Below are 14,992 nucleotides of genomic sequence, written 5' to 3' on the forward strand. Positions count from 1 at the left end.
ACTCCAGCTGCCCTAAAGAACATGTCCAGTCTTTTGACCCACAACAGCCACTTCGGTCCTAGCTTGGAAGGGGGTCCAGTGGCATCAAACTCAGGCATGGGGGCCAGGGAGCTGCGGGCTCTGCGGGGAATCGGGGCTGCTGCGCCCTCATCGTCTGCGCCGTCACCCATTTCTACTGCTGGGTACTCACAGGTGGTAGATGCGGCCTTGTGGTAGTGGTGGGAGCAAAATCCACTTCTTTCTTCTTATGTGCCACAGCCTTGCGCCAGCAAGACTGTGGGCATTCCAAAAATTCACTTCCTGTGTTTTTTTCCTTTTTTTTTTTTTTTATTCCCTCTGCCGACGCCGTCGGCGAGTGGCGCACGAGCACCCTGTTGGGCCGCAACCACGATCGCGGGTCGAAGAGGAAGAGAAAAAAAAAAATGGCCGCCGGTGCGTCGTCAGTCTGTGACGCGGCGGACTTTCTCACAGCGTTGCAGCCGGGCACGGGAGTGGGCCGTGGCTCCACCTCGTCGCCAGTGTGGTGATGGGGGGGGGGCCGCAGATGTCAGGCGGGCCCCTCCGGCGTATGGGCCCTGCGCGCTGCAACGCCGCGCAGGAACAGACCCGGAGACGTCTGATTGCTCCGGCGCTCCGGCTCCAACTGCCGGGCGCCGCCTTTATTTTCAACCGCGCATGCGCCGGCTTGTGAGGCCGCGCATGCGCACTCAGTGTGGTACGTGCTACGTACATAACAAGGCCCATTGAAACGAATGGGCGTGCTGGAGGCTTGGCGGGTGAGTCAGCTGTTTACAAGGCGGGTGACACCCACCAAAAGCGTGTGAGTTGAGAGCTATGTTGTTGTGGTGTGTGGTAGTGAGGGGCTTAGTGCGAAGTAATGTAGAGGCATGTTGGGGTGGTAGTGGAGCAAAAAGGGCAATTTCTCTAATGGGAACTAGCCCACTCACACTGAATCAGCTATTTACCATCTGAGAAATGGCCCTAACAACTGATGGTCCGTTTCTGGGATGGAAACTAGTATCAACCGGAATATTAATACCATACAGTATGATATTCGGCTTCCCATGACAGAGTGAAGACTCTGAAACAACGCCCACCTGGTAGATCACGCCCACCTGGTAGCTCTGAGGGTGGGCTACTGGGTGAGCGTGGCTCCAAAGAATGCCGAACACTACCTCCCACAAGCCCATGGGGATGCAGGATACCATACAACACCGGCAGCAAGAGCCTTCCCCTCACTAAAATTGCTCCCGAAAATCACAATGATGATGTTGGAAGTCACGTGAGAAAGAGTAGGCGGACCGTTGCTATGGTCCGTTTCTCGGATGGGGAACTAGTCACTTCCGACTTCAAACCATCGACCCCAGAGCTTCCTGGTCCATCTTTGAAACGGGCTCTGCCTACATCACGTGATGACACGTCACGTAGTGAGTAAACACGTCCTGCTCCGCAAAGGGGCGGGCTACTTGGTAGACTGATCAACATTGTTGTAGAAGCTGGAACGGCAACTTCGCAGAACCGCGACCCTTTATGAAAACTGCTGTGTTAGTGGGAAAGGATCCCTGCGGTAGAGACAAGTAGCGCGTGGCTGCACAGTGAGTACCGGAGCCTGAATGTGGACGCTACTGCATGGGGGAAGACTCCCTGGGATTCCAAGCAGCTAGGAGGGAAGGTGGATATACTTAATGGGCACCGAGCGGTATGGGGGGGGGGTCTTCAGAGCTGTCACTGCGGGTTTAGTGCTCTGATTTGGAACGTCACGCCCCTTCCCCAGATGTGTTCTTATGCCCATCAGAAGTGCCCAGAAGGCAGATACACGCAGTCTGCTGGCTAACAATGTTATAGGTGTCTCACGAGAAACTGCTCTTTGTAGCGGTGTTACTTTGTCGTAGACAGCTGTCACTCCTCAGTCCTGCAGCGTGCGGGTAGAAACTAGAGCAGGGCATGGAAGACGTGGCAGTGTGGATAGTGACATGAATGAGGATACGTGTCCTGGGCGGTGCCACCTTCCAACACTGCGCCGACTACCAGCCACACCTCCAATCAGTATGCTGCATGTCCTATGTTGTATTCTTTCTGTTGTCCATCTTCTTAGTGCATCACAAAGGTGGGGTGATGGAAATAGCAATATATTTTTCTTTGACAGATACATAACTCATTGGAAAGTAGTTGCCACAATTGGTTTTCGGATCAAATGGATAGTTGCAAATAACATTAACCTTGAGAAACGATAATGCATTTTTCTACTTGCCGAAATATAAACGATACGTGTAATATACCGGGTAAGTGTAGTCATATAAAACTCAAGCACTCAGAGTTAGGGTTTTGCACAAGATCACAGTAGCGCTCCCATGTGATCGTAGCCCCCCGGTCTAGTGTTGATGTATTGCTGCTAGGTCAGCTTCAGAGATTCTGGACAGCATCTTTAACATTGCTTATGTGCTTGTAGTCACGTACGGAGCAGACCTCTTACACCCTATGCATTCCAGTCTTCCTGGCCATGTATGAAAATATTTGTTGACCTCGTGTGCCCGTCGTTAGTAATGCCTCATGTGCCTGTAGTAAGTGAAGCCCATGAGAAGAAGTGTACAGAGGGTATGCTGCAAGTGCTTTAAGGCCCGCTGAAGTTTCTTCAAATATTCCTTCTGACGTACAGACCTAGTGTGGCCTTGACAGCTCTTGTAATATACCATCTTTGCATGTATTTTATATTGGTCGAAAAAGACTATTGTATGGCGATTTCGGTATTGCCTAATCTATACGCATATTCATCCTGGCACATGTGGGATGGTCACAATCATGACGTGCGTACAACAGAACATGCTCATCACGGAGGACCTGGAGAGCACTCCCTGAAGAGGCAAACTGTACCCTACACCCAAGCACTGCCTGGGGTCAGAGAATGTGACCTTCTAGCCCCACTTTGGAGTACAGGGAAAACCTGATCTGGCGCTTGTAGTTAAACTGGAGTGAAGCTTCCCTGGAGGCTGACCTTTGCATCTCGGCAGACACTATGTCCACTTCTTCTTTGAGTAAGCTGCCTAGCACAGTAGGAGATTTCTAAATCAAATGGTTAACAACGTCTCGATGAAACAAACTCTCAACCGCTGCACCTCTTGAGTGCAGTACCTATACTGTTGTTTGCCAGTCAGTGCAGTACCGATACTGTTGTTTGTTAGTCAGTAAGAGTGAGTCAAACTCTGTCACCATGCGTGCTCAAAACTTGCCAGGCATTTGCTTTGTCTATCACAGAGGCATTCTTTTTCTTGAAGTGCCACCCTGATTTTCAGTGAGCCATACACATTACAGATGTAAAACCTCTGCAGTTGTACGTCATAAGCCTCTTCTCACAGCTATGTGGGAGGGCGCATGAGTTTTTAGAAATATATTCCTAGCTCTGGAACATGTTAGTGAGGCTACCAGAACGCTAGTTTCTCAGCCATCAAGTCAACCCACCAGACTAAAGTCCTCTCTTCACATTTATTCAGACATGTACAAGTAACTCCCAAAGCATCCCATGTTGCATTTGCCATTCAGTAAAAATCAATGCCCCACCACTGTAATCCAATGTTGATTAATTAGTAATAATGGAAGACGGACACAAAATATGGTGCACTTCGCTCTAATTCAAACAGGGTGCTGAATAAGCACCAATGATAGGGATCTGTAGTTGGTGATAATTCAGGGCTGAATGATTTTTGGTGATCTGTTAATAATAAAGATTTAAAAGCATCAACTTAGTTTCTCTCAGAGTCTAAGGAGTGCATTTATCACAGCGAGAAACACATGTGCATGTAAGGTTGAACATTAAAACCATGGCATTAAAGTAATCGTCAGGGACATTTGCAAAGTGAGATGGTGTAATGTGTATCTTGGACTGTACTGTTAGATCTTTGATCTGGTAAGTGCCTCTAATAAGCTCCAGCAAATGATCGTTTTTATTTATTTATTGAACATTTTTATGGCGCCTACACACTGGTGTTTCCAGGCGCTACAAGACAAAGGGGGAGGTGTGTACATGGGAAATGATAAGAATACAGCAACAAAGAAACGGTTATATTGGTCTTGTGACAATCCTACTGTGCAAGAGCAGGAATGAGGTGATGAGTGCAAGGTGGAGGGGGAATATAGGGAGAACGTGCAGAAGTGGGGTGACCCCATGGGTGGGGGTGGGCAAGTGCTGGCAGCCGAGGTGGCAATTGCCAGGGCAAAAGGGGGTGGGGGGAGTGCAGTGGAGGTGAGGACTAAGTTGTGATAGTTTGGGAAAGGGAGCCCAAGGGCAAGTGTTGGCAGAGGATGCTGGAGGGGGCCGACTGGTGGGGGTTGGTCTGGCATTTGTATGACTCTGAAGGGAACAGGCCCCAGTCCAGCGGCAGATTGAGAATTTAGCACAGGACGGGGAGAGGGAATGAAAAGGAGAAAAGGAAGGTTTTGGGAAGTTTCTGGAATTAAGATGATCTGATTCAAGTTTGGGGCGGGGAGGGAGGCTATTCCAGAGGGAGGCGCCAGCCGAGTAGAGCGATCAACCTCCCACTCTCAGCTTAGAAAAACATTTGGCCTACAGAAAGTTGGTGCCAGAAGGACTCTGGCTGGGAGGTATTTAGGGAGGTAACGCCGGATGTATAGTGGTCCCAGGCCCCAGACAGACTTGTGGATGATGCAGAGGGTCTTGAATTTGATCCTTGCAGTCACCAGGAGACAGTGGAGAGATCTTAGGGCTAAGAGATGCAGTCCCTGGGCTTGAGGCCAAGGATAAGTCTAGCAGTCCTATTCTGGATTAGTTTAAGATATTCTAGATTAGTTGGGGGCATGGGGGAAAGGGAGGAAAGAGGAGGGTTGAGCAAGAGGCTATTGCACTAGGCAAGGCTAGAGAGAACCAGGGCTCTGGATACATTGAGCTTCTGGGGGAAGGTGAGGAAAGGTAGGATGCCCCTGTGAAGATGAGCTGAAATTTGGACTTCTTGGCAAGGTCTGTGATGTGTGAACAGAAGGAGAGAAGAGTCAAAGATGATTCCAACATTTTTTGCCTCGCAAGTGGACCCAAGAAGTCTGCCCAGAGATTGAGGGGGATACTAGGAGCAGGCGTCCCAATGAGACGGATATCTGTCTTGCTGGCATTGAGGCAGAGATCATTGGCAGAGCTGCATGCCTAAATAGTAGTCACATATGAGGGAGGAAGAGGAGGAGGTGGTAGGGGGCGGCAGCTGGAAAGAGCTGTGTCGTCTGTGTAACTGGAAATGAGGGGAGTAGGTGGAGATCAGGTGGGCCAGGTAGATATTGAAGAGCCATGGCGATAGGATAGAGCCCTGAGGGACGCCAGAGGTAGCGAGTGAGGTGGAGGAGAGAAAAGGACCATTTGCACTTGTGAGGGTCTGTTGGAGAGAAAAGAGGTAAGCCACACCAGTGCCCTGTCTGTGATACCTAGGTTTCACAGAGATGGTTTATGAGGATGGAGTGGTTTGATAGTGTCAAAGGCAGAGGAAAGAGGGAGGAGGATCAAAATAGAAGGAGTATTAGAGTCCAGATTAGTAAGTCTTCTTGGGAATTCAGGAGAGCAGTATGTGAACCATTTCCTCTTAGGACACATGTCACACCAATTCCGTCAATGTAACTGTTTTTTATTACTAGCATTGAGACTAACGACGATGGACGCTGCACACGAGGACCTCTGCCATGGAGGTAGTGGAGACAATGCAACCCGGTCTTGCAAAAACGGTGCTGCCAGACCCCACCTTACTGCTCTTGTGCTGGCTCGAGGAGGAAGCAAAGGTATCCCCGGCAAGAATATCAAGGTGCTGGCTGGCGTGCCGCTTATTGGATGGGTCCTGCGGGCAGCTGTAGACTCTGGTCTCTTTGACAGGTAAGGCAGCATTGGGGTAGAGCGATACTTCCCAGATAACGAGGTTCATTGCTGTGTAACAAAGTGCAGTAGTAGTAGGTGCATGACCAGGCAGCAATTCCAGTGAGAAAATACAGGTTAACCCCTGGTGTGCCCAAACTGGTGTCGCCTTTCACATTTCCATGGTGCCTCCACAGTGTTTGTCGCTAGGACCCTCATTGGTGTCTGCTTAACACATCCCTCCTGAAACAGCCATATTCAGCTTACCAATATATCTGCTTGCTGACCATGACAATGGCAATTAAAAGGATTAAATCATGCTCTCCTTCCGACGCCATTCCGGTGGATATTAGAAAATCTCTCTGGATCTTCTGTCACTGCTCACTGTGGCAGTGAACATCTCCTGCCACTCGGGGTTAGTCCCACCCGAACTTAAGGCGGCTAGAGTTGTCCCACTATTAAAGAAGCCTTCACTTGACCCCACTGTTCTGGCTAATTTCTGTCCAATTTCTCTCCTTCCTTTCTTCACAAAACTTCTTGAATCTCTAGTATCACCCCTTCTATCCTCATTCCTTGAATCTCCTCTCCTCCTTCACCCTGCGCAGTCAAGCTTTAGACCTGACGGAGGCACAGAGAGGGTACTGGTCTCCATCCAGGACGACATGGCCAAGCTGGTAGACTCAGGTGGGGCGAGTGCTCTGATTCTGTTAGATCTGTCAGCAGCATTCGACACTGTCGACCACCCCTTCCTGTTATCTCGGCTGGCCCAGATAGGCATATCTGGTGTTAGGGAGAATTCTCATAAATGTGCTAATTCCCTTCACCCTAGCAACTTTGCTGGAGTTTGAGGTTTTGATTTTTTTTTCTACCTGGAAAGAGTGTGAGCCTTTCTCACTCTTTCATGTGTTTCGATGCAGGTTTTACACTTGTGTTCTTTGAATATGGGGTTTTAGATAACTCCATAGGCATCATCTTTTCATGTGTGTTACACAGCACCTTCAGTGCAGTGACACAGGGATGTCTTTTAGACTTCCCAAAGTTTAAAATACCTTCTCTGGGATAAACTACTGTTTCCCAGAGAATGTAAAGTGAAATTGACTTTACTAGTCTTTCCAAAGTCATAGACCCAGCACACACCATCTTACAGTGAGTGCTGGAGGGGTTACATAGTATCCCCTGTGTGTAAATACTCATGTAGCAGTCAAATGCTACCCTTTCCTATTGAAAATGCTGATAGCAATGGTTTTACAATATACTACCATGATTTTTCCCGACTGCGAACACCGGTAGGTAAAAATCACAGGAGCCATGTTTTGTCAGATGGAGCCTTAAGCCCCTTTGTTTAAACAGGTTCCGGTCTTCTTTTTTTGCCGTTTCTTTTTGGAAAGGTCCTTCTAGTGTTTGTCTCTGCATGCCAAAGCAGGTTTGGTCCCTTTTGTTAATGTGCCTTTGACGGGCTTCAGGAGTGAAGACCGCCTCTGGCGTCTCAGTGTCTGGGTTGGGCAGGAAGTGAGGGAGGTGCCCGACACTCTCTGTGCTTAGTCTCCTAGGAGACCCAAATGCACTCTGGCATGATTGGCGGGCTGACTGTCCGGCAAGGATAGCCACCCTGCTGGGTGAGTGACAGCTAGGGTGGAATGAAAGGGAGAGAACTGTTTAAAAGGTGAGTTTCTTGGACTGGAAAGCAGAGTCGACTACTGGAATGAAAGAACCGAAAGTATGTGATCTATTCTACTTACAGTGTCCCTTTCGCCCACTTCTAAGTAACTGAACAGCTATTTTGCTCCTACTTCAGGGCAGCTCAAACTGTCTAAAAATCTTTTGTATTGAAATGTATTGGTGTATAATATTAAGTTGCCTCCTTCTAGTGAAATGTTTTACCAAGAAACCTTGAGTGTAAGTGTCTACTTGAACCAATGTGATTGAAAAACCTCTGTGTAACCTCTTGTACTGCTTACATTCACTCTTGAGATAAGCCTGGCTGCTCAGCTCGCTACCAAAAAACTGTGTGGTACAAACTTATACCAAGGGTTGGTTTGACTTGCACTTGTAGTTCTACTTTTATGTGGTGGTCGCAGAGGGTATTGTATGTGGTGGTCCCAGAGGGTACTGCATGCAATTTTGCCTAAAATCTGGCCAGGTTCAGCTTGGTTCGCGTTGTTCCTGGCGGATCGAACCCAGATTCTCTCCATGCCACCACCTCTTCTATCTGCCCCCTGTCATCTCGGATGTGGAGTTCCGGCAGGGGTCGTCGTTTTCTCCGATCGTGTTCCAAATCTACATTTGGGCACTTGTGTGTCTCATCTGCTCCCATGGCATCAGGTGTTACTCGTACGCTGATGACACCCAGATCCTGATCTGGCTCGATCTAGATCGGAGTGAGGTGTTGTCGTGCTTGTGAAAATGCCTGGCTGCTGTGGGAATATGGATGAACTTCAATTGGCTCAAATTGAACGGAGACAAGACGGAGGTGCTGTTGGTAGGGTGTCCCACTGATCCCACACTCTGGGTCTCCACTTTTTGGCCTACCACCCTTGGTGCCCCCCCCCCTCCCCTCCCCAGTAAGTAAGGTGAAGAACTTGGGTGTTATTCTCTCGGCTTCCCTGTCTATGGCGAACCAAGTTGCTGCGATCTGCCAGGCGGTACACTTCAAGCTGAAAGTTTTATAGAGTTTCCTCCCTCTTATCCCCGCTCACCTCCGCCCTCCAGTGGTAGCAGCCCAGATATTATCGCGGCTGGACTATTGCAACTCACTGTATCTGGCCCAACCTAAGGACCTCATTCAGCGTTTGCAAAGCCTCCAGAATATGGCGGCTCGAGCGGCGACTGGCACCCTGCATGGAGCACACATTTCTCCGGTGCTACGTTCACTGCACTGGCTCCCTGTTAACCAGCGCATTAATTTCAAGACACTTTGCATAGTCCATCACACCATACATGAACAGGGCGCAGAGTTCCTGCAAACAAAACTCTCACGCTTTACTCCCAGTCGACAGCTGTGTTCTGTCTCTGCATACCTGCTTACTGTACCCTCCTTCCACCGTATGAGAATCGGAGGCAGGGGTTTCTCTGTAGCCGGTGCCAGACTATGGAACGAACTTCCCCTTTCAATAAAAAAACTCTCTAATCATCTAGCTTTTAGGAAAGCTGTCAAAACCCTTCTTTTTTTTTTAACCATCTTTGTGCCTGCATTACTATTGGCCCCGATATGGATTTTTGTTCATCTCTCCAGCGCCAAGATACATTTGGGTGGCCGTGCACTTAAAAAGTAACAGTAACATAACATCTTGGAAAATAGTAGCTGGTTGGAAAGCAAAACATCTTCCCATTTCAATAATGATACAAATATTGGCTGAAGAGGGGATCAAGATGGCTGCTTAGCCTCACTGCTCCGCTTTCTGGCACGGACATCCTGCTTTGTCACTGGCATGCTTACAGTCCTCCGCTTCGAAAAACCTATCACCGCTAATCAGAGAGTGATTGCTGTTCAGGATTGCAGTCTGCATCCTTGTTAGCCCTTGGATTGTGGTGCTCTGCTGGCAAATGTATGGCTCGCTCTGGGAGTACTTCCGTTTGCTAAAGGCCTGTGGTGAGGAAGACATTGGTGGTCTGACCCACCATGTGACAATTGGTGCCTGCAGGTTCCCGCTGCCTTCGCCGGAGCGTGCTAAGTATTGGAAGCTGCTCGGGAACGTTGCACAGGGGGGTAGGCATCTACGCCCGTGTGTGGGGTGACATGTTCGCTGGGACTACTGTATGCACGCTCCTTCTTTTTAGATCCTGAAGTGGTGTCGGGGCACGTAACCGCCCTTGACACATGGTGCGGAAAGCCGGCATCTGTGCCAGCATGTATAGCAGCGGGGCTGCTGCTGCAGCATGCCCGCTTCTTCTCCTTGACTCCTGAAGCGGGGTAGTGGTGCGCAATAGCCTTGACCCACAAGCATGCCAAATCCGGGTTATAGTGAAGTGCAGAGAGGAGCATCATTATTGACATTGTGGACTGGGGGAGGCAGGGCCTAACGTAAACTTCTCCTGCCTTTTCCATCATACTACTGGTGCCCGAGGAGTTAGAATCACATAGACATTTACCTGGGAATAACACTACTGGCAATACTGTGGGTGCGTGTGAAATGACTCCCTGTTGCAGGAGTAGCAGGTGAGGGCAGTGAAGTAGTCCTACTGGGCACCACATTAGCACTTGTAGAGCGATCATCAGCCCAGCACTAGGTTTACATTGGTCACAGAGGCTGTGCCCAGTGACTTCATCCTCAGCTTAAGTAATGATCAGAGATGCTGGGGGAGGAGCTAAGCCCAACGGATTGGATAAGTGTGCGAAATCCACCCCCCAGAATGTTGGGGATGCAGCCTCCCTTGGAGCGACCCCTTTGGAGCACACCACAAATAATCTGCTTCCGAGTTGCAAAAGATGCTGGAGACCATGACCTTTGGGTGCACTACAACAACCCTGACCTCCTGGTAATAGGAACCCAACCTTTGGTATAAGTCTGTACTGCACAGGTTGGTAGCGTGTTGAGCAGCCAGGCTTATCTCAAGAGGGGTCAATGTGAGCTTTTGGGGAGTTGCAGAGATTCACAGTGGCAAGTATTCACATAAACTCTTACACACAAGGTTTCTTGAATAAAAAAAATATTAATTCATTTATCAGTCAGTTAGATTAAGCCTTCTTCAGAAGGGAGCAATATAAAGCAACACAAAAATACACTCCAAAAATACACACTCTTAAGTTTCTAAATTAGTAAGTACCCTTTTAGGATGTCCCATAGACACAAGGTACACCTTCAGGGGACTTCAATAGTTAGGGTGCTGAGGACATTAACATATCACTGTTGCTTTTAGAATAGCTTGGAAGTAGGTCAAAGGAAAAGGTTATTAGAACACACAAGAAATCACAAATATTCTTAAGCAGGCAATTACTTTCAGATCCCCCAATAAGTCATTCAGAGGAATAGGCTAAGCCAAATCAGTGGGCAAAAGTCTATATGAGCTGAAGCACTTCCTTGCAGTTAAGTAAGAAAAGTCTTTGCACAATGTTTTTAGAAGTCTTTGAAGAAAAAGAAGAATCGATGTAGGGCCGCAAGCCGTTAGACTTGTGAGGGGTAGCCGATGCAAGCAACTCTACAACAAGGGATAAGTTCTCTCAGACTTTACAGTACCTTTTGTATTGAAGAAAAAGTGCAGCAGATGACTTCTGTTCCTGGGCCTCAGTTGTGGGGACAAGAGGAAGGACTTCTGGGGACTCGTGCACTGCAATGGGACAGTCACCACTCGCAACTGGCAATCTTCAAACAAGTAGCTGTTCGGTGTTTCAGCTCTAGGTGTCTACCGCAAATAGCAACACTGCGGTTCCTGGCTGTCAAAATGGGCTTTCCTTGCTTCCGGGGTCCCGCACTCTGTTGAGGGGGCTCAGATTCGGTAAGTCCTGCTTCCTGGGAGTCCAGAGGATCTTCCTGGAGCTCTTGGCCAGCTTAAAAGCAACGCACACAAAGTGGTGTTCCTCTTCCTGGCTATTCGGTTTCCAGCAACAACTCTGTGGAAATTCACCCAGCTCAGAGGGGATGTCCAGGTGGCCTACTTTGGAGTTGATTGGTCCCACCAACTCAAAGGGAGAAGTTGTCCTTGCAGGATTTTCTGTCGATACAAATTTGGTGTTTCAGCACAGCAGCAGGGCTTCATCGTGCAATCCAATGGCCCAGGAGTTGCAGCAGTTGCAGCAACTCTTCAAGTTGTTCTTCGATTCTTTCGTTCCGGTGGTTGACTCTGCCTTCCGAAGCCAAAAGCCTCGCCTTTTATGCAGCTTGCTCCTCATTCATTCCAGCCTAGCTGCCAGTCACCCAGCAGGGTGGCTGTCCTTGCCAGACAGTCAGCCGGCAAATCAAAACAGAGTGTATTTGGGTCTCTTAGGAGACTACGCAGAGGGAGTTTCATGCACCTCCCTCACTTTCTGCCCCCGGCAGACACCCTGGAGCCAGAGGCGGGCTTCACTCGAGAATCCCTCCAAAGACAAAAATAACAAAGTGACCAAACCTGGTTTGGTGCGCAGAGTAAATCTCAAGAAGGACCTTTCCACAAAGAAATGGTGAAAAAAGAAAACCGTGGCCATTTTGAGAAAAAATGACACCCTTGGGTGCTTTACTGCAGCTGCGAACGCAGCCCGCAGTAAATGCACACCACGGTAGTAGTAAACCACTGCCACCAGCCATTCAGCAAGGAAAGGGTAACATAAAATTGTTGCATGAGAAGCTGGCCAAAGGGTATACTAGGTAACCCCTGCAGCACCCTATTGTAAGATAGTGTGTTCTGGGTTTAGAAAGTTACAAATGTAAAGTCCATTTCGCTTTACTGCTCTGGGAAACAGTAGTTTATCCCAGAGAAGGTATTTAAAGCTTGGGAAATCTGAAATACTTCTGTGTCACTGCACTGAAGGTGTTGTGTGACACAATGTAAAAGATGATGCATATGGAGTTTGTCAGACTCCTCAACCAAAAGAAACAGTACAAAATCACATTAAAATACATGAGAGAGTGGGGAAAAAGGGTCTCACTCTCTCCAGGTAAAAAAAAAAAATCAAGTCCTCGAAATCCAGCAAGTTGCTGGGGCCTCTAAGGAAGAGGGAATTGGCACATTGCTTAGAATTCTCCCAAACGATGACCAAAGGGTTTGCGCAGTGAACAAGAAATTTGATGACCTAACAATTAATGGCACAACCATTAGGACACAGCTTGCTAAGGAGGTGTTGAAAATCAACAAGTCAAAGGAGCATATAGGTGCGAAGGAGGACACGGTGCATGATCTACAAACGATGGGGAACGCTATCACGAAAGCTATGACGTATGTCAAAGCTAAGTGCCATGACTTGCGAACATCATTCCTCCGGGAGCGGGATTCTATTGTGGGGGTCCCGGAAGAGGCTCTGACTGGAAAAATGGAGCAAGCGGTTGAGTGGCTACTCAAGGAACTGCTGGATGAACCACAGCTTTCACCGTTCCTTGCAATTGCGCACAGGGCGCTGACTCAAAAACTGAAACCAGGGAACTTATCATCGCTAAAATATTGAGCTATCGTGATAGGGACCTACTGCTGAAACTTGCAAGGAACAAAAACGAACTCTGGCTGGGGTCCCAGGTGATCTGGATTTTCCTTGCTTTCTCTGTCGCGGTCCAACAAGAGCACCGCCAGTTTCTTGTGGTCAAAAAGTTGCTGCAATAGAGCTGTCCAGACTATGCTTTAAATTCCAAGGCAAGTTGTACTTTTTCACGGTCCCTGGGGAAGCAGTCAAATTCTCCGAGCTAAAATCCCGATCTGACGACCCGCCGGCAAAATTTCACATGACTCTGTGGTAGCTTAAGAACAATGACTCCCAGGAACAATAACGCTCTGATGTATTCCTATTGGTCCATGGAAGCGTGTCTTGTCCTCAAGATCGATGTGTTCCATGCATGCAATTAGTAACCAATAGCAAAGTGCCTGGAGCGGCAACGGTATGCCACAGCTGCATTTGCATTCCTGTTATTGTAGCTGGGTATCGACCCAGATGCTGGGGTTGAATGGCTGTGGGCTGGGGGGTGGGAGGGTTTGTTGTTACACTGCAGGTTGCGGGTGGGCAGTGAGGGAGGCGGGCGAGAGTTTGGGTGGGAAATGGGGGGAGTTCTATTTGAAAATGCTTGGTGTGAAATACGATGTGCAAGACTGAGAATGCAATGCGATGGCCTCAGCAGTGCAGGTATTAGAACAGGTACATATCTGCAAATTAAATTTCAGGCTGGAGGATGGCTGGACTAACCTGCATTAAGTTAATGAGCTGGAATGTTTGAGGGCTTCTCAACTGTGTCAAATCCTGGACAATCTTTACTCGGGCCAATCAATTGGGCGCTAATATTCTTTTTTTGTTGCAGGAGACTCATACTGTGGAGCTGGTGGCCCAGCGGGTTGCCTATATTGGGGAGGTCAGCGCTACTTTACATCATATTCCACTAGAGCGCCGGTGGGGGGGGGTGATATTGATTCACAAATCACTGCCTTTCTCTTGTAAGGAATCCATAGTGGATGAGTACAGGAGATATGTGCTAGTACATGGGTTGTTATGTAGCAGGTAGGTTGTTTTACTGAACTGCTATGGCCCCAATGTAGATGGCCTGGGCTTTTATGAGACATTAATTGATCTTTTGAGTAGGTTCCCTGGATCCACCCTTTTGTGGGGGGGGGGGGACTTTAATACCATCAAGGATGTGATATTTTTTTTATTTATTTTTAAATTTTATTTTTTAGATGGGTCGACCACTTGTCCCTGCGAGCTGTCAAGGGCGGCGCACATGATTAGGTCTGGTGTTAGAGACTTATGCATGACTGATGTGTGGCGCTACGAAACAGGACTAATTGCGGGTTTTCGTATTACTCTGCTGTTCATAACATGCTGTCCCGTATAGATCTGTGGTTCCTGTCTGACTCTCTGTTGACAGAGGTAGTAGAATGCACTATGCTCACTAGGACCTTCTCGGATCATGCCGCTTTACTTTTGGTGATACACTGGTCGTTGGTGGGCTGTCCTAGACCCCCATGGTGTTTCAAAACCAAGGCACTGCGTGACCCTGCGTTTCTGGTCGGGTTGAGGGATAACATTAATGTCTTCTTTTCGCAGAATGATGGGTCTGTCTCTTCAGTGGCGGTGCTATGGCAGGCATTTAAATTAGATGTGCGGGGCATAGAAATGTCATCCAAGTACGGGTTGTTGAAGGAGATTAATCGAGACATGGCAGGGTTGAGGCACGATTGAAAGAGCTCCAAGATCACTCACTCTTCTTACAAGCTGCTCTCTGAGATTAAAAGGGAGCTAGACTCCTTTAGTGATCTTGCTCAGAGGGAGTTCAGATTCTTCGACAGACCCATGATGATGTGTTGCTATGGGTTGGACATTTGCTGGCTATGGTAATCTGCAGAGGGGGGTGTGGGGTGTGTAACGCTCACCTGGTATCCACGGGGACGTCACTCAGCCTGTTCTGACCTCTTGACCTCGAACCCTTCCCTGGAGTCTACTCGACTGGAGACTGGGCCTGAAACACAGGATTGGTAGAGTTTAACTCCCTATTGTCTCTGTGTGCTTGAATCCCTTCTTCCCCAGGGTCCTACCCTTCCCTT

At 48.4% G+C, this 14,992-nt stretch overlaps 1 protein-coding gene across 1 annotated transcript in view; it reads left to right on the forward strand.

Annotated features, from left to right (window-relative positions):
- The first annotated feature begins 1,338 nt into the window (after window positions 1–1,338).
- Window positions 1,339–14,992, forward strand: part of CMAS (cytidine monophosphate N-acetylneuraminic acid synthetase) — a 177,446-nt gene continuing 163,792 nt past the window's right edge. The window contains exons 1-2 of the mRNA XM_069628448.1: window positions 1,339–1,595; window positions 5,629–5,860. Coding sequence (XP_069484549.1) covers window positions 5,646–5,860 — 215 coding nt within the window. The 5' untranslated portion in view covers window positions 1,339–1,595; window positions 5,629–5,645. The remainder of the gene's footprint in view (window positions 1,596–5,628; window positions 5,861–14,992) is intronic.

This window comes from Ambystoma mexicanum, chromosome 12 (assembly GCF_040938575.1).
Source record: "Ambystoma mexicanum isolate Mex_15411 chromosome 12, UKY_AmexF1_1, whole genome shotgun sequence".
Taxonomy (NCBI): domain Eukaryota; kingdom Metazoa; phylum Chordata; class Amphibia; order Caudata; family Ambystomatidae; genus Ambystoma; species Ambystoma mexicanum.